We start from the raw sequence: 19735 nt of genomic DNA, 5'->3' as shown, positions 1-19735 counted from the left end.
TAAAACTGCACCACAATCACCCAACACTCATTCAGCACTGAGTTTCCTAACAGCATAGAGAACTAAGAGAATGTATGTTGCAGTGGATGGAGTCTGCTAGTATTACTATTAAAAAGTCTTTGTTGCTGTAAATTCCAATTATGCAAAATATTAAGTAAAATTCATTCTTAGAGCTCAGAAAACACTACAGTTACGCATTTATGTAATGTAATGTAATACCTGGAGGTCCTGCATCACCTGGTGGCCCAGTTGGCCCTCTGATTCCTGGCAATCCGATTGGTCCTTGGTCACCTTAGGATCCACACAAACATTTATATTATGAAGTTTTTGCTATCAGACACTTCAGTAAATAATTTGCTATGATATAATTTACCTCTTTGACCCTTTTCACCGTCTGCTCCTGGTGATCCTGAAAAAATTCATCTGTTTTTCTTATAACATGTTACACTGAGAGTCTGCTTTCAGTATGACTATGTTTAATGAGAGTAAAGATAAGGATGATGTAATTCATGCAATATAACAACTGCTGATCACTAATTAACACTGTAACTGTGAAGCTACACAGACTATCAATATGTCAGGTTGTGTTTTATCTCTGCTACTCACCTGCTGACCCTTTGGCTCCTTTCTCACCGGCCACTCCTGGTCTCCCTGGAGGTCCTGCAAAACCTGATGAAATGGTCAAATCACAGGAGATTAAATCACAGAGGCCTAAGCACTGTTATTTCACAAATAAACTGATTCTTGAAAGACTTTCTGAACATGTACAAAAACACTCACCTGGAATGCCAGGATCTCCCTTTTCACCATGATCACCTGTATCAAAAAATATAAATTTCATCATAAAAGTAAATTCATGGACTACATTGTAAACGCTTATGTTAGCTGCTATGGTACACTGCAAAATATTACTAGATACAAACCTTTAATTCCTTGTGGTCCAGCAGCCCCTCTGTCCCCTAAAGTTCAAAATATAACCAAAAATTTTCCTTATGTTTTCAAATAAAATAGATTGATATAATACAAAAACATTGCTAAAGTTGTAAAACATACTGTTCACTCTAAGCTGCAAAAATAGTTTGGTTTGAAATCAAGGTTTCTGTGATGTCACTAACCAACACATTTACATATATCTGCCTATTCTCCCTACAGTAGTTTAGCCCCACTTATTCACGCTGAAGTTATAAAGAGTGTTTCAGCCTGGACTGCATTTTGAACGAGGCACAATACAGGGCAGCCAATTAGAACAGAGCTCATTTACACATACCAGTCTTAAAGGCACAGCAGCAAAAACAGCCTGTTTAATTCTAAGGGATAGAGAGGGTTATATAAAAACTCATTATGGCTGTTTTTGGCACATAAAGCCACACTCAATGCTATAAGTAAACCTCAGGGAGAAAAAATAAATGTAATAAAATTATAGGATAGGGGCCCTTTGATATAAACATTATTAGAAGTATTATTATTTATTGAACTGAAGTCATCAGTGCTTAAATCTTAAGTATCACAGTCATGTAGCTTGCCTTTGGGTCCAGCAGGGCCTGGTTCTCCTCTGAAGCCTTGTGGGCCTGGTTCACCTGCACAGGACATATCACAGGTTATCATTTTTGATCTAATAAAGCCTGTCATCATGACTAAAACAGTTTATCACAGGAGTTATAGTGCATACCTGGTAAACCTGGTATTCCATTAACACCTGCAGAACCTGAAGAACAGATCATTTACATATATTTAAAAAAATCCACTTATTAAGGCACATTTTCAGAACACAGTGTCCTTTGTACCTGAAATTGTGTATATTTTAATGTTGTACATTAAGTAGGCCATATAAAATAAAGAATCATCACATGACATAAACAAACAAGCAAGATCTAGAAGTCTGAATTAACCTTTTGGACCAGGTGGGCCAACTGGACCAGGTGGGCCACGAGCTCCTGCATCCCCTGGAGACCCTAAAAGAAACAATAATGATGATCTTCTTCACCCTGTGCTGATGTATTGAAGATGTACCTGGACACGTCAGCATCAAAGCCCAAATCCAAGTAGTTTAAGTACTGATTCTTTTATGCAGTCTTGATGTTTCTAACAGTGTTTTTCATCATCTCTAATATAGCTCAGTGAATCAGTCATACAGTCCTCAAAGTTCTCAAAATGACCAGCTCTCTTATTTTACTGTAAATAGTGTGTTTAACCCGTTAACACTGTTGTTGATACTACAGTGCAGTTCATAAGTAATTATGATATTTGTTGCATTATAATCCAGCATATTGACTCTAATGTGACTCAGTGAGAACTGTGAGGTTAAAGAGCAGAATTCTAACTTCCAATCAAAGATGTTTATGGCTGTGTGTGGCTTTGTACATGGTTTACACAATATAGTTGCAAATACCATGCAAATATCCTCATAAACCTGACCTGCACTTTAACTGCAATGTCACTGTACAAATCTATTGTACTGGAATAAGAAGCAAAAAATGTCAACACTGTCTAATTACTTATGCTACACTATTCGCACTGAAGCTAGAAAAAAAATTCAAGCAAATGAATTCAAATAGCTTTAAAATAAATACAAATGGACTCTGACCTCTTTCACCCTTCTCTCCAAAGCCTGCTGGGCCTGGCTCTCCTCTAGGCCCTGGAAGCCCATCTCGACCTCTGATTCCTTGTGGTCCCTCTGCACCATGATCGCCTGCAAAATACAGGGACAAACAAAAACTAATGATGAGATGGGGCCATTATGAGGCTTCTTATATTCTGAAGGGATGCTTCAAAAAGTATTAATAAGTCTGCAGATAAGACACTGAAGACTGCACCACACTAAAGCAAAAAGGCTGATAGTCACTGTCCAAAAAAACTAAGCATCTCTATTTTTCTTCATAATTAGGGATTGATTTCTTTTCCAGGAAACACAGAAAAAACTAACCTGCACTTCCCTTTTGTCCTTTTGGCCCTTCGGGGCCTGGATCTCCTCTTGCTCCATGAAGACCTACAAATGGACATTATTTCACCAACAGTGAAGATGATGTAACAGATAAGTATGAAATCTGAGCAAATCTTTTTTTTTATTTACCTGGTGCTCCTGGAATACCATCATGTCCTGAAAAGCATATAAAATGTTAGCCATGTTGTCCACAAACACATATACTTCTACAAATCATTGCTGTTATATGAAAACCTAGTAACCATTTTATTTACTTAAATCATAGGCACACTATTCAGTTATTAATATTGAGACTTATAATTCAGTAACTACTATAAATTACCAAAACTAATATGTATAAAACTACTATGTTTGTTATGTAGTTATAACTTTGGACCTACAGGGGTAACCACTGTTAATTAAGAATGAAGTTGTTTTAGGTTTTCTCATGACAGTCAAAATATCCTAACAAGACGTTAGTACTTCATTAAAATGTCTGACTTTTATTTCCACAGCAGATCATTCATCACTGGAGATTTACACGAACAGTGGGAAAAAAACAACTTGTACAAACCCTTGGGTCCTGGAGCTCCAGTGTCACCTGAAAACACAATTAGTGTTGAATGTTAAGAGCTTCCTTGAACATTGCTTGAAGAAAAATTAAAAATGAATTACGTAGTGACACTTTTCTGTGTCTTACCTTTGGGCCCTGGTGGTCCTCTTTCTCCTCTCACTGAGGAGGCAAGGCTGGCTGTAGAAAACATGGAGATAAAAAAAACAGTTTTAGATGTTTGGACTTTCATTTTAAACATTTATTAAAAGTGATCTAAGTTTCAGATATCATATTGATAAAACAACTGATGCTTATCCTCATAGTGCTATGTGGGAATATGTAAAAACAAAACATTGAATCAATGGTGTATTAAATCAATACTTATACAATATTTGTAATATATACATATATATTTGTTATGTGTATTATATATATATATATGTGTATATATAAATTCATTTTGAATTATTTTAAATGTTAGTTGTGTACTTTATATAATTAGTACTTACTTAAGTACATACTTAACATACAAGCTTTTGAAAACAACCAAACATTTGTTGTATGAATCTATTTTTTGCTAAATATGTAATGAAAAATATAGCAGATAAAAAACAGAAAATTCGCATTTGATAATACTGATTGCTGCTCACTCACAAATACACCACATAATATTAGTGTAAGCAGTACTTTGGGTGCTTGTGTATATGTGAGCGAGTGTGTGTATGTGCATGCATGATTGTATATTTAAATGAGCATGTGTGTGTGTGTGTGTTTCAGTACCTCTAAATGTCTGCAGTTCAGCTTGCAGTAATCCCTGTACTGTCTTCTGAAGGGCAGTAGTGTCTGAGACAGAATCAGCTCCCAAACTCAGACTGTTATCAGAACTGACCGCTCCGCTGTCCATGTACTTGCCGGACTGCAGGCTGTTTATGTCACTGCTGCCAGTCTGTCGGCTGGCGTGGGCCTGACCGCTAGAAGGCAGGCGTTCCAGAGCATCCACACGAGCTTTTAGCACCCTCACCTCCTCCGCTGTCAAGGAACATATGTGGAGTGCTTAGTACTGTTTATTTATACATACAGGTACAAATACTGAGATCCTGTCATTAACGAGTATTTGCGGACAGAAATGTGAATGTCTACAAAAATGACCAACGAAATACAGATGGAAGAAGGACACACCTTGCTTATTAAGGGCTTGGCTGAGAGCAATTAGTCCAAACAGCAGGCCAAGCAACAGCAGCAGGCTGAGAAGCAGCCCAAGCAGCCACTTCCACCAGGAACAGCAGCTTGGACCGCAGCCGAAACAGCCCCCTCCTCCTTTATCATAGCCCTTATCATTATGGATCTCTGTAAAAACCAGAGAAGGAAAGAGAAAAATCACTGATTCACCAGGTCCAAATTCATCTGTCTGAAGTTTTAACAGCAGTATTATACTAGTAAACCTAATAAACATAATAATAATCAGACATTACCTGCATAGGTAGCTTTATCTTTTGTTGGCACAACAGAAGATCCATCTTTAAAAACATAAATAAAAAAGGACTTTATTTATTTATTTATTTATTTTTACATTAAAGCAACAATAATACAATATATTTAGAGGTTGTTTAGTCTACAGCAGTGGTCACCAACCCTGACCTACCTTCCTGCAAAGTCTAGTTACAACCACAATCAGCCACACCTGCTCCAGCTAATTAACTTCTTCAAAAGTCACTGATTGGCTGGATCAGATGCAATAGCCTTAAGTGTGTGTGTGTGTGTGTGTGTGTGTGTGTGTGAGTGAGTGGGGGGAGGTGATAGGGGGTGGGCAGTATGTATGATGCAGGTTAGAATTTAAGAAATTTCTTCTTAAGAACTGTCGGTGAAGGCCCATTGATACCCTTTAATGAGACACTAACATTAACACTAGCAGCTTTTCCAACATACCTTAGCCGCCTTGCAAATTTCTTTCTTTTGTGCATTTTAAATGGCTAAACGAGATATTTCTGTAATTTTCTTTTTAGAGAAAAAATAGAACATATTTTCCTCTTAGTTTCTGAAACTAAAAATCTGAGATGAGGTAAGGTTTTGTGGACTGATGAGTCTAAATCTGTAACTGGAATAACTTGGATTTCAAGAAGCAGAACATGAAACCAACTTCTAAGACTTTTAAGAAATTTGGGGGTATGAAAAAACATATCTGCAAATTTCATTGAAAAAATAAAAGCATATTTCCTGAAAAGAATGGAAGGTAAAGATTAAACACATGGTAAACACTGAAAATGTAATAGTATGTTTAACGTTTAGGTCTCCGAGTAATTTTCTATTAAATATATGTTTATTTTTTCCCACCACCGCAAAATGAATAACTTGCCATTAGTGGCCGTTTTGACTTGAAATTAAACAAATGAAAGGATTGTCTCTGACTTTTGTAAAGTACTGTATCTATCTATTCATCCCGCGGTCAACTAAAAAGAAAGACTCTTCATTAGTGAAATATTTAAAGAGGATGAATGGAAGCACGTAGGGAGATGCTACAGAATAACACAAATCCTTACAGTAGGAGCCTGAGGCAGATTTGGCAGGAGCAGCCTCAGCGTAGCTCGTTGCCAAAGTCTCCTTCTTCAGTGAAACATCTGAAATGGACCCTTTAAAGTACAGATGGTAGTGTCAAGCATGTGTCAGAGCATGACTACATTAAAATTCAATTACACCAGAGCATTACAACAACTTATTCATTCAAAGGCCATTTGATGCTGTGAATTCGCAGCCACAGTGATGTATTACTGTCAAATAAGGACATGTATTTACCACCTTTTCCATTAGGGATGCTGCTGGAGAAGTGCTTTCCACTATCTTTAGACAGAATGAGCACCTCTGTGTCCCTTTTTGATGGAATATTCTCCTTCTCAAGTATAATGTATTTTCGTGGTACATCATCTTTGACTGACTGTGCAGCAGTGCCTAGAGAGGGAAAGGGGCAATTTGGTAAACATGCATCAGTTCAAAAACAATTCTAGACATATATATATTGCTGTTGTCGGAAGAAAACCTTGTATCTCCAAAATAAAACAGGAGAAGGAAAAAACCTACTTTACTTTTAATGTAAGTCAATGGAACCAGACTTTTTACCAAGCCATTATGAGCTGTTTCTTTTGGTCCATTCTTCATTTTGTATATATATATATATATATATATATATATAAACCTCTTTATTAACTTAACTCATTAACTTACATTGAAAGGTAAGAGTGTTTTGCCTTCTCCTGTAAAGTTACTATCTTGTAGTTTTTCTTTGGACAGCAATACCATATATATATATATATATATATATATATGAGAAAAATATCTTACATTTATCTTGCGTTACCGTGCAATGTCCAAAAAAAACAAGCAAGGCAAAAATGTTCTTTACTTTTAATGTAAGTTGATGTAAAGAGTTTTTATTCTAAGCAGTTTCAGAGCATTTCTATTCATCCATTCATCATGACAGGGCAAATTTATTAAATATCATTGATATCACAATTACCTGTAGAAGTGGAGACTCCAGTACTAACAACTCCAGAGCTGCTTACACTCTGAGAGAGGTTTTTCTGCACACCATATCCTGGACAACAAAAACACACAATAATTATTAATAATGCTAAAGTGCTAGTTCTATTAATTTCATTACACATCATTCACTCACATTAGATTTCAGCAGGACATTACCTGAATGAGCATTAACTGCGTTGAATGTGTTAACTCCGCTAAATGAGTTAACTCCATTTGATGTGTTAACTCCATTTGACATGTTAACTCCATTAGATGTAAGAACTGCACTAGAGGTTGGGGCAAGGTTATTCTGGAAGCCATACACTGCAAATCAAAGGAGATTTCATTTATTTTACTGCAAGTTGGTTCCAATAATTAATATTTCAACTTCACCAACAGGTGAACTTCACCAACAGGTGAACATTCGGTTTACTTGCCACCAGCTTCATCTCTATGGTAGACATGAAATATAAATAATTGGGCAATAGACATGAAATATAAAGATGTCTAATGACGCTTATGCTGACCTGATAGTGAGGATGGTGCAGTGCTGTTTGCAAGAGAAGATCCTGCTGACATGTTGTTGGTGCTGCTTTGATAGGCAAAGGCAGACCCAGTTGAGACATTAGAGGGCAGTGTGGAGCTGGTCCATGTGTAGGATGGGAGTGCTGACTCCAGAATGCTGCTGTCATACTGCCCTGAAACTGGAAAAAAAGGTGTCAGGGTGCAATAAGTGCAGACAACACAGAACCAGGCATATTAAAGCAATGGTTTGGCCAACAAATCAGCTTGACCCACTTTTTTACATTTACTGCATGTGTAGTGAATTAGTCAAGATAAGTTTGGTGTCCATAGTTAGCTTTTAAATGTAATACTTAATTTACAGCTAACAAATAATGGACATTTGTGGTGATTTCATTATGCAGATTCATCAGACACTTGGAAATGGGCTAAAACCAGTAGTAACAATCTTGAAGTACGAATTTTTGCACTTTTGTCCATTTTTATATATAACAGTATGTCATACAGCGTCGGGAACAGTACTGGGGTAGTTTCTCAGAAAGAATGATCCATCACAAATGACTAATTATGTCTCTCAAACTGCAATGGGATTACTTAATTTATTACTTCCAGAAAAAAGCGAACTCACTACTCATTACTTTACTTCTACTTTACTCTCTAAAACCCACACAAATCTGTGCTGGAAAAACACAATACTCCTTTCAGTACTTTATCTAGTAAAAAATAACCAATCACAGTAAATATCATTAAAAAGACCTGTTGCTATCTTTGCCTTTGAACAAGACACAGCAAAGTCATGCTGATTGAATGCTTAGACTGTTTGAAACATGTCACTAAAATGGTAGAAAAACAGCCCAAAATCCTAAAATAGAAAAAAAAACTCAAAATAAAAAAAAAAGCTGAATGAAAGTTGAGTCTGGTCTGTGTAGGTGAGTTTGGGGCTCTCTCTTCCTCCAAACGGGGGTCTTTATCCATCAGTTAGGATAATTACATGCTTCAACAGATTATTCGCTGGGTTTCTGGTGAGTTTCTTCGCTTCCTGTACTTGTGAGCGCTCTCTCACAATCACAGTGACACAGTCAGCTGTCACACATGTGCATGCAAATTATGTACATGGACAGGTAGAGATAATCTACATAGAAAAAATATATTATTTAAAAGCAACGTGTGGAACTAATATTGCTGTTAGAGACATAGGAGTAACTCAAGTAACGTTATTCTTATTACGTCAGTAACCCCAACACTGGTCAGGAACCACATAAGCACTTGAGATTCTACTTAAGAGTCTATTTGAGTCTACTTGAGACTATATTTGAGGTAAGTGCGTGATGATTTATATATGCAGTTTGCACAATGCTAATCTGGTGACTACAAGCTGTCATTACTTGTAAGCTACATTAGCCTTGTAACTCAAAAGCAGAATTTGGACACCAAACATCTCTTGGCTAATGGACTCAGTTTGGATTAAGGGGGAAATTTTGTGATTTTAATTTTATTTATTTTTATTTATTTTATTTTAGTTATTATTTTAAGAGTAACTACTGTATTTTAAGTACTGATGTTTATGAATACATACTTCTAATGGTTCTATAAAATGTTGGATGAGAAACCTTACAAATTAGAAAAAGCAAACAGAACAATCTTTTGTCTATTAAATAATCATGTCTGTTATTTTTTCCTCTAAAGCTTATTATTTTCAGTCTGAGATGTGTTCATACCAGTCTGGGTGCCTTGCTTGATGATCTTAGTCTCCACTGTGGCTTTGCGGGGCACGGGCAGGGTGGAGGAGGTGGAGGAACGTGTGGGGCTGACACTAGACGAGCGGCTGCCCTTTAACAACTTCTTCACATCATCTAGCTCTGTCCCTGAAATCAAACAGTGTTAACGAATCACTTTACTGATTCTCCACATGCCTGTGAGTGGCCTCTACAACAACAAAACAGCCAACTTACCACTCAATATGCCATGTTCTTTCAAATTCATAGACAGAGCTGTGTTGAATTTGCATTGCATTGTGTCCATAGTGTATGCATTTGCATTGTATCTGTAGAAGATTGTAGTATTTGCACTGCATTTTTAACAAGAATATAATTGTTAAAAAATGCTCATATTAGCTTATGACGGGGCAGAAAGTTGGAATTGCCTCCAGAGAAAGAAGTCATTGTTATTAATAAATGTATAGACTACATGAGATCAAAACAATAAAAAGAAAAGGGCATCAATAACTGCAGCTTTAGGAACTGTACAACTGCAGGAGATAAAGGAGCAGATTTACTCCTGAAGACAGATTAAAACACTGTGTGAAAATCTCATCGAATCTGAATATGATACGTCAAGCTGTTTACCTGCTCAGTAAGTGTTTATTTTTTAAAAACTACATATAAATAAACAATACATTGCTATTTGATGTGTGTATCTGGTAGCTTTTAGATTACTCACATTCTTGTTTTATTGTATTTGTGTATTTGTATTTAATCTAATGTAGTGTTAAGCAAAACATACTAACTGCTGAGATTTTCATGGCCGTCTTTTGCAAAATGTATATCTGTTAAGTAAGTTAAAAATATGAACATATGTGGAATTCCTGATACATGGCCTTGGAAAAAAGGTCCCCTCAAAATGTATTTTTTCTTTTTCAAAATATAACATTCTTATTAATAAGTAAATAAATAAATCAATAGCAACTAATTTATAAACTTATTTTATTGTATTAGTTTGTTTACATTTACTTTTTTTAAAAAAAAAAAAAACATTTTGTCTTTCATTACAACATCAGTAGAAATTGTTGTGCATGCCTGGAGAAGAACTGCTTTAGTATTTCATTCACTGACAGTGAGACAGTATTAAAAAAAAGCCTGATATCTCAATAAATATATAATTTGAGTGGAAACGTACAGCTTGGAGACAAACTTACATCTGGTTGAGGGAGAAGCACTCTGCAATCTGGCCCTGATTTCACTCTCTGTGGCAAAAGACAAAGACTCAATCAGTCTAATACCATTTAGCAGTTATATGCTATTGACTTATTCTTTATTTTTAATCATTTTTGTTGTTTGTACAGTAGCGTGTACAAAACACACAAAAGCACACGGACACTGAGAGATGACGGTTGTGTATTTAGTAATGACGCTCACCTCTGCTTTGAGATCTTCCTCTAGATGCACCTGGAGAAAACACACAGCAGGTCTTTAAAGACATTTCACCCTTGATACTTTATTTACTTGTTTTTATGTAAATTCTATCAATTCTTCTTAATATCCCACAGCATATTCCCATGCAAATGAAAGACAGCACTTGCCACCTCCAACATGTACTCTTTCCACATTTTATCTTCCTTCTTATTGAGTTATTTATTTGTTTACTTGTTTTTTGTCTGAGGTAGGCTAATGACCGTGATGTGTGTCAAGTATTTGAGTGCTTTGAGAGAGATGTTGCCACTTTGAACACAGTTACGTTCTCTCAGATCACCAACCTTTAGACAGCATGTTATATAACAGACTCAGCATCGGTGTCCTAGTCCTAGTTCAGGATTAGGTTTAATCCTTGACCAGGAAAGCCACTCTTTAAACCTGCCTCACACCTTTACACTCTTAGAAAAGATGGTTCTTCAAGGGTTCTTTAGAAAAGACAGTGGTCCTTTATAGAATCATGAACACTCAAAGAACCATTTGCATGCTTAAATGGTTCTTTGCATGGTGAAACGGTTCTTCAGATTTATAGAATATGTGTTGTATATGGTTTTACATAGAACCTTTTTGAAAAAGGTTCTACATATCACCATAAAGGGTTCTTCTGTTATTACAAGCTTGACATCGCACCAATATAAGAACACTTTTTGGTGCTATGTAGAACCCTTTTCAAAAAGGTTCTACACAGAACCATATACAACACATTCTCCAAATGGTTCTTTGGGTGTTCTGGGTTCTACATAGAGCCACCGTCTTTATTTAATAACCCTTGAAGAACCTTCTTTTTTAGAAGCATACAGGTCTGTGCTTCAACTGGGTGCGTCCTCTCAGAAATCTGGGTGTGTACTCACTAATGATTCATTAATGACTATAACACATATTACTCATAGAAGGCTGAATTTCTGACCATAGTCTTTCCTCGTGATCTCTGGCGACGAGTTGGCACTTGAACTTCCTAAAGACAGAAACCAAAGACCAAAGTACCGTCAGATAATATTATTTTATTATTTGCTGTGTTTGTATTGAAACATGACACACCAGACTTTTTAATCCAGTTTTCTCACTCCTTGTTTTATTTTATCTTTGTGTGCTAACGCTGTAAATGTCCGGACTCACCGTCATAACCTCCTGACTGATTGGTCATACTCTTCCTCTCTATGAAAGTGGGGGAGTGGCCGAGAGAGGAAGAAGAGCCTTGTGTCCTTCTCACTCCACCCGAGGAGCTGGATCTGACCTTTGACCCTGAGCCTGATGCAGACACAATTTCACTACCTCCTCGTCCTCCTCCTCTGCTCTTGCTGTTCCCGCTGGACTCATCCCCCAGATACAGGCCAGACTCAAACCCTGACCCGCCTGCATTGACACCCACAGAGGCTAGAGGACAGGAGTACATTTCATAAAAGCGGAATTCTGGGTTTTTTTTAATGTCTGTAAAATTAAACTAGTAAGATGTTAACAAAGTCCCAGTGCCCTCAGAGGGGATTGATGTGAAATGCTCCATTCTAGAGAAACTTACTGAGTCAAAATTGTTCATATAGGATCCAGACATCCAAAGCATTTAATGCCTCTAAAAGCTCCCTCACAAAATCTATTACATGAAATGGTTATGTATAAACTGCCTGGTTTTACACTAGGCTTTTTAATCAAACTTTTGGTCTAAAATATATTGTTAAACCTCATTCAGGTGGAGCGGTACATGCCTTGTCCTGCCTTGCCTTGCCAAACAAATTTACCACTATTTTACCATCATCAATATTACATATAAAACTCAGAAGGCACATATTGGTTCACTGGTGGGTTTCAGTAGTGAATAAAATGGCCATATTTGCATTGTAAACATTACAACCCCCGGTTCCTATCACCACCACTGTGAGAAATTTGAGTCACACTGAAAGCCCTGACGTTATTTGTACTTAAATAATCACATTATAATTGCTTATTTTCTTTCAATAAGTTGTTATTACTCAATCCAGGTGAGTTGTCTGAAATGGAAAATGTACTGTTATTTTTGTGATCAGAACAAACTCATAAAGACAAGTACTGAGAGATTATGGGGCGGATTCACCCATAACTTCTAGTGAGCTAGTTAATTTCTCTATATTAGCTCTAATTTTTCTTCAGATGTTTTCAAACAAACAACACCCTCACATGTTATATATATTTTAAATGTTAGTTTGAATGCACTTTACATGTTTTAAGTATCATAACTATGAGTGTGTTTAGAATCTCTGCTAAGTAGACAGTGTGTTCACAATAAAACAACTTAAATTGCAGCCAAGCCAGTAGTTTTTCTTAAAGCTGGCATAAGACTATGTGACTCTGAAAACCCTTTTGAAAGAGTATTCATACATCTTAGCTTGTGATCATGATGCAAAATTTAATAAATTGAACAGTGTAGTAGTGTAGTAGTTTCTTCAACTTAAAAGCTCAAGTTTCTGCAATAGTATAGTTTGTGTCTTCTACTTCATTAAACTTAAAAGTTTGAATATATTCAACTTCATAAATAATTTTAAACAATTTGAAAGACTTGATTTGAGGTTAAAACCACTCTGAAAGACTTTGTTTACATCTCACCCATTGATTTATGCATAAATTTTGCAGATTTACTACATTCTAAGGCTCAATGTTCAATATCTACAAGGACTACAGTGCAAATGAATGAGTTCTTCTCAGGTTTTCAACATGTGTAATGAAGTTTAACTGTAAAAAATGTTTTTACAGTAAATAACTGCTAAAAATAAATGTTAAACTGCTCATAGTATGTTAACAGAGCAATAATCAATGTGTTATATTCTTAGCTTATTGTTTAAAATTTCATGAACTCAAAATTGTATTTAAAAAAAAATAAAACATGAAATTATTTTTTACAGTGTTGGAGTCACTGGCAGCTCCTAGGCCAATAATGTTTGCCAAAATATTAACTTGATTGCGAATAAACGTATGACAATTATATCTGATAATTTTTATTCAATCACTGTTAGATTCATGCAAGAGATAACTAAAGCAAATGTCGTTACTTTTAACCAATTAGAGAAGGTATGAAATTTTTGCTTATCATATTAAACTTAGTTGTTAGACATGAATGGGTTAATATTCAGAAAGAATAATTTTGTGTTGTAAGTTCTTACAGGATGAGAAGTAAGTGCTGCTGTTCTGAGTTAGAATATTCTTCTCAAAGCCAGTTCCCCAAGAGCTGCTGGACATGCTCTTACTGCCTGATCCACTGAAGCCCTCTGGAACGATAAAAAAAAACAAAAAACACATTGTCTCATCACTCTCAAACTCTCCTCCTTTACTCCTTATATATCTTAATGAATCTCTCTGATTAAAATCAGGCCCTCATTCATAACACTGTGCACATAAATGTCAAACTGTAAAGACAAAATATTTTACAGGTAAATCAAAGAGCAGCAACAGAATACATTCAAAATGAGAGAAAGAATAAAAGAAGCTGTTTTTGTGAGAGGATGAACAGCAGAATCTGTGTCTTACTTGGTGGTAAAGATGTGAGTCTGCTGGTCGAAAATGTTGTTTCAGTTATGACTGGAGAGAGAACATATTAGTGAATCAATTTTGGTATTATTATAGGTTTTTAACATGTAAGTTTTGTATTAAATGACTAGTAAACAACTGCAGTGTAATAATGTAACCTGACCACACGATGGCACTCTATAACTGTAGCGTTTCGGAGCCTACAGTGAGATTGTGCAGCACCATCCAAAGTAACAAAGTAGGCCTGAGCAATATGAAGTAGTATACTACTATAAATAAGAGCTTTTCCCCCTTTTGCTTTTTATTTAGTCTTCAAAATCACAAATTCACAATCCAAAGAGAGTACAGTGTACCAAAAAAGAGAGCAAAACGAGTTTAAAAAAAAATATATTAATCAACAGCACTTCTTTTCAAGAAGAAAAGTCTTGGCGGTCTTTTTGTTATAGAGAATATTAAGTACTATATAACAGAGTAAATCCTCCTTACCTCTCTCTCCTGAACTTCCTCCCAAATCGCTTGTATCCCTTGTTAACGAATCCATTCCATACTAACTGTAAATATACATACATTTGATCATTTATATAATTTATATGCATGCAACCTGTAAACATACAATAATACAACACAATAAATATACAATAATAAAATAATAAGTGTAAATGTATTTTAACATTTTGTACAATTCTTTTTTTTCAATAAAGGACAGTTGACAAAATGATCACACCAGTGAAAAGTTCTGACAGTCCTCAGTTATACTGCTGTATTTTGAATCTCTTGTATACACATGTACACTGATCTCACTCCAAGTGTAAAATATTGAAAATATATTCCATATTCAGCATGTATGAACTATTTTGTAATCGTAAACATATCTCCAGCTTTGTGCAGCAATGAATAATTTCAGTCAACAGAAGCAAAGATAAATCAGCAGTGAAGCAGATGAGTAATAAATGAGTAATAAGCAGAGGAGGGTAGTAACTAGTTCCATTTATGACTTAACTATTTACCTGCACATCCGTTAAATGTTAATAGACTTGCATTTTCTTGAGTAATTTCGAATTGTAACACTTGGAAATTATGACCAAAATGATTCCAAAAAAGTAAAATAAAACAATCCCAAAAAGAGAAGAACAGCGCTTAACAAACTTTAGTTCTTATGCTGATGGATGCAGTGAAATTCCACTGCAGTTCTCTTGGGAAACTTGATGTACTGTAGTCCTTTCAACTTGATTTTTTTACTGCTACTGTTTTTGTCACAGGCTACTTTTTATTTCTTCTTGAGTTATTATTTAAATTAAGTAACAAGTAACTTTAACCTGAGTAATTGTTTAGGCTTCTCTGGTAGTAAGAAAGCTTTTCAGCCCTGATAAAGGCCAGATAGGCTGAAATGCATTTAGATCTCCACTGGCTCAGTGAATCATGCTGCAGTTTGAGGTATGTTCTGTCCTTAATTTTACACTGAAAAAGTCAGACACAGATCCCCTCCACCTAATGGGATGTTTCTTTTTAGAGTGTAGGAGCTGTTGGAGCAGTGCAGCCCATCATACACAGTTAGAAAACAAGATACAGCAAAGGTACATTCGTGTCTCCCAATGCAAACGTACCATTAAAGGTACAACATGGTCCTTATAGTACATTAGTATATCTGAAATGAATTATAAACATACACTACATTTTTTTCCCAGAGGAAAAGAGCACATTTGTACTTTTTTATAGCTTCATGGTTTAAAAAAGAAGAGTCTGGAGTTAAAACAGGATGTATGGAGTCAATGCAACTCAAAAATTATAACCGCAACAGAATGTGGTACAATACTGTTCCCTAACTAAAGGTACTGAAGACGCATCTTTGAAAGTATTATGCCACTGACAGTGTTTACACCCTGAAAGGTAGAATTTAGGAATTTAGTTGTTTGTGCAGCCAATTTGCTGACATCACATAAATGATAAGTCTTAAAAACAGAATGTTTTTAAAAGAGCTATAAAGCAGGTGCTGTCAACACATGCAAATACAAGGTTTCACTAATAAAAACTTTCACTAATACTTCACAACTTGAAGCTTTCAAAATAATCTCAAAACAAACTTTTCAATCAGACAAAAACAGGATAGATCTACAGCAGAAGAGCTGATGTCCTGAGGGTACAGTAGTTTGACAGAGAACAAAGGACTCCCCACAATTCTGCCTTTAAAAATCTGTCGCACAGCCCACCCATCAGACAAAACTCAAACAAACTCAGACAAAAAGTTAACAGTCTCATCTCCTAATTTTTAATGAAAACACTGCTGTGAAAAAAAGGCTTGAACAGAAATGAAGCCTAACAAACATACCTGTCCTGTTTCTATTTGAGTACATCTACTCCTAATAAGCTGAAATCAAAATGTATCATTCACCATGCAATATTCAGCATGCAAGTCCATCCAACGCATTCATGCTTGCCTAATGCTTTACTGCAGCTTAATAAGAAACCACCAAATAAGACAACCACAGCATTAGTCATTATGCTGCATATATCCCTCAAATATGTAAACAGTGAAAAGTCATACAGCCAGTGAAAGCTCCCATCAGAAATCACAGCGTCTGGCAGGCCAGACTTTCAATGCTGAAACACCAACAAGTAAACATCAATGCAACCATTAAAACATTACATACTTTAATGTGTTTGCCATGTTCTCAGGACTAATTTAAGAAAAAAGATGCAACGTGTACTAAATATTGCTAATAAATATTAGTTAATAGACGTTATACATTATGAACAAAACAGTTTTGCACTTCAGTTGTGTAAATGGCTCAAAGTAAGTCTTTAGTACTTTACCTGAAGTCCAGGTGAAACTCAGGAGAAAGTTCTGGCTTTGCACAAAAGACAGTAATAACGTTCCTTGAGAAGATCCTGTGAGAGTGAACGGTTGTCCCTGATGTTCACCTGCGCCACACAGATGTCAAGTAATTATCTTTGTTCCGTCTAGTTCTTTTTTATTTTCTTTCCACCTTCACAGACAAGTCTCCGCAGGACTCCTGGGCTGGATTTTATCCCGAGCCACTCCCAAGTGTTTGGCAGGCTCACACACTCACACACACCAGCGAGCTTTTGAAAGAGACAATACCTCAGGGAATCACAATTTCACCATTTATAATCATCCCAAAACAGCGCTCTAGGGCATGTTCAGATGACAGAGGTGGGGCTGGATATATTATATCCTTCAGCACCTTCTTTTGGTGAGATCCACATATTAAATGCATGTAGAGTCATACTTCATCTGAAACTACTTGAAAGGTTTTATTTAAAAAAACAAATATACATATATAAATCCATTATCAAAGTCAACAATGAATGACGACAGCTTGTTTATGAACTAAATCTAGCTGTTCTGCAGCTGCAGTAATTTGTGTTTTGTCTCCTGTTTACTCTCCCACATGATCAACTGCAAACGAACCGTACAGAGCAACCAGACTCTAAAGTGATCAATGATGCGCATGACACAACAAAGTAAAATGTGAACATTGACAAAAAAATATATGTGAATACAAGTGCCTTTAAGTTAACCCCAAAAAGCCAAGAAGTGAGTTGCCTTATCATTTCAAATTGACCTGACTTTTAACGTTTGTATAGTGTTGAGGGTGGTTGTGTGCTTGTTAGACTGCAGCCTTATCACCATACAAGCAACAAACAATTTTTTATTTAATCGCATTTCAGTATCCTCTGTGTGGTACCACTGAAACATACTACCCATCAGAACTTTTACAGGAGAGGGCAAATAAGGTAACTTTACAGAAAAGGGCAAAGATGTTTTTTACTTGTAATGTTAGTCTATGTATGTAAGTAAACGTAATTTATTTCCACATAACTTTGGAACATTTCTATTGGTGCACTCATCATAAAATTTTGACATGATCTAAAGCACAGCTGCTGTCCACAAATCATCAAAAATGAAGATACATGTGTTTTTCTGGAGAGTGATGATATCTATTTTACAGCAGCACTGGTGCAACTTCAGAGGGGATGTGGGGGGTATTTTCTCCACTTTTTTTGAAATTACGTGAGATACATAACATAGCCAAACGTATGTGGACACCTCTCTTAATTATGGAATTTAGGTGTTTTGGCCACAACCATTGCTGACAGGTGTATAAAGACAAGCACATGGTCATGCAATCTCCGTAGACATGTGAGTGTGATGTCACATTTGCCACAAGCCAGTTGTGAAATTTTTGCCTTGCTAGATCTGCCCTGGTCAACTGTAAGTGTTTTTATTGTGAAAGGAAAGAGTCTATAAGCAACAACAGTTTAACCACAAAGCGGTAGACCATGCAAACTCACAGAATGCCAAGAGCTGAACCACCTAAAAATAGCCTAATGCCTGTTGTATCAGTCACTACAGAGTTCCAAACTACCTTTAGAAGCAACATCAGGGCAAGAACTGTTCATCAAGATCTTCATGAAATGGGTTTCCATGGCCGAGCAGCTGCACACAAGTGTAAGATCACTATGCGCAATGCTAAATATCAGCTGGAGTGGTGTAAAGCATGTTCTCTGGTGTGATAATCATGCTTTACTCTGGCAGTCTGATGGACTAATCTGTGTTTGGTGGGTGCCAGGAGTCACTGCATAGTGCCAACAGTAAAGTTTGGTGGAGGAGGGATAATGGTCTGGGGCTGTAATTCAGGGTTTAGTCTTGGCCCCTTAGTTCCAATCAAGCGTAATGTTAATGCTACAGCATACAAAAACATTTGGAATAATTATTAACAGGATGGCTGCCAAAAAGCACATAATTGCAAAAGAGCTGTCAGACATCAGTTATAATGTAGCAAACAAGTACATACAACCCTAAAGACAAAATAGATGTTGTTGTTTTGTTACATTGTAGTCAGTAATAACAGAAAGAAACGTGGACTAAATGGTCCTAGAATCACTTCTTTACTGTATTATAATTGTTTGTTGACTTATGAAATAACATTTATTAACAGTCCCTCCTTTTTGTTCTTAAGCATCATCATATCTATCATTACTGGGGAATTATATATTTATAATACAGATCAGACTAAGAGTTTTAGTGACACAATGGAAAGAAAAAAGCCTCATAACTGGCAACAAATCTGAATCTCCATACTGAATACATATGATACTCCTAATATTTGCTATTGAACTTTAATATTGGCATATGAAGCATGACATGTCAATATGATAAGTCTCATTGTAGGCATATGTTGTTGACTCATTTTAACATTTGAATTGCTGTGTATAAGCTATAGAATCCCTACATTACCGCCCACATTACTAACTGAATAATACACCCAACAAACTTTATGTACTTTTTTCTTTTGTTGCTTTAATATTGCATACATCTTACATTTCAAACTCTTTTACATTCATAATCCTCAAATTTGCATATATGCTGCTGAATTCAGCTAATTTGCTTCTGTAGCTCAGAGACATGATTTTACCATATGAGTCAGAAAGAGAGTCATAAAGGATTTGAAGAAGGATAGCACTGGCTTGCCCAGACAGTAATACATATTTTATGGGAAATTATCCCAGCTAAAATCCCAGTGA

General features: G+C 36.0%; 1 protein-coding gene across 3 annotated transcripts in view; it reads right to left on the bottom strand.

Moving 5' to 3' along the window:
- The window catches only part of col17a1b (collagen, type XVII, alpha 1b), a 28202-nt gene extending 10926 nt beyond the window's left edge, over positions 1 to 17276 (bottom strand). For 2 of the 3 annotated variants that reach the window (XM_036574682.1, XM_036574684.1), the window contains exons 1-30: positions 17000 to 17276; positions 14675 to 14739; positions 14189 to 14239; positions 13825 to 13929; positions 11813 to 12070; positions 11604 to 11651; positions 10643 to 10672; positions 10423 to 10470; positions 9227 to 9373; positions 7514 to 7690; positions 7164 to 7310; positions 6982 to 7059; positions 6264 to 6416; positions 6011 to 6100; positions 4946 to 4990; positions 4653 to 4820; positions 4254 to 4502; positions 3621 to 3671; positions 3495 to 3521; positions 3071 to 3097; positions 2924 to 2986; positions 2585 to 2689; positions 1890 to 1952; positions 1670 to 1705; positions 1524 to 1577; positions 924 to 959; positions 781 to 816; positions 607 to 669; positions 374 to 409; positions 220 to 291 (exon numbers count right to left, since the gene is read on the bottom strand). In XM_036574682.1, the coding sequence (XP_036430575.1) occupies positions 220 to 291; positions 374 to 409; positions 607 to 669; positions 781 to 816; positions 924 to 959; positions 1524 to 1577; positions 1670 to 1705; positions 1890 to 1952; positions 2585 to 2689; positions 2924 to 2986; positions 3071 to 3097; positions 3495 to 3521; positions 3621 to 3671; positions 4254 to 4502; positions 4653 to 4820; positions 4946 to 4990; positions 6011 to 6100; positions 6264 to 6416; positions 6982 to 7059; positions 7164 to 7310; positions 7514 to 7690; positions 9227 to 9373; positions 10423 to 10470; positions 10643 to 10672; positions 11604 to 11651; positions 11813 to 12070; positions 13825 to 13929; positions 14189 to 14239; positions 14675 to 14729 (2518 nt within the window). In that variant the 5' untranslated portion in view covers positions 14730 to 14739; positions 17000 to 17276. The remainder of the gene's footprint in view (positions 1 to 219; positions 292 to 373; positions 410 to 606; positions 670 to 780; positions 817 to 923; positions 960 to 1523; positions 1578 to 1669; positions 1706 to 1889; positions 1953 to 2584; positions 2690 to 2923; positions 2987 to 3070; positions 3098 to 3494; positions 3522 to 3620; positions 3672 to 4253; positions 4503 to 4652; positions 4821 to 4945; positions 4991 to 6010; positions 6101 to 6263; positions 6417 to 6981; positions 7060 to 7163; positions 7311 to 7513; positions 7691 to 9226; positions 9374 to 10422; positions 10471 to 10642; positions 10673 to 11603; positions 11652 to 11812; positions 12071 to 13824; positions 13930 to 14188; positions 14240 to 14674; positions 14740 to 16999) is intronic. The other variant, XM_036574683.1, reaches the window with a different exon arrangement.
- Positions 17277 to 19735: the final 2459 nt, after the last annotated feature.

The sequence above is a fragment of the Colossoma macropomum genome, unplaced genomic scaffold (genome assembly GCF_904425465.1).
Source record: "Colossoma macropomum unplaced genomic scaffold, Colossoma_macropomum, whole genome shotgun sequence".
NCBI lineage: Eukaryota > Metazoa > Chordata > Actinopteri > Characiformes > Serrasalmidae > Colossoma > Colossoma macropomum.
This window is presented reverse-complemented; position numbering and strand designations above follow the sequence as displayed.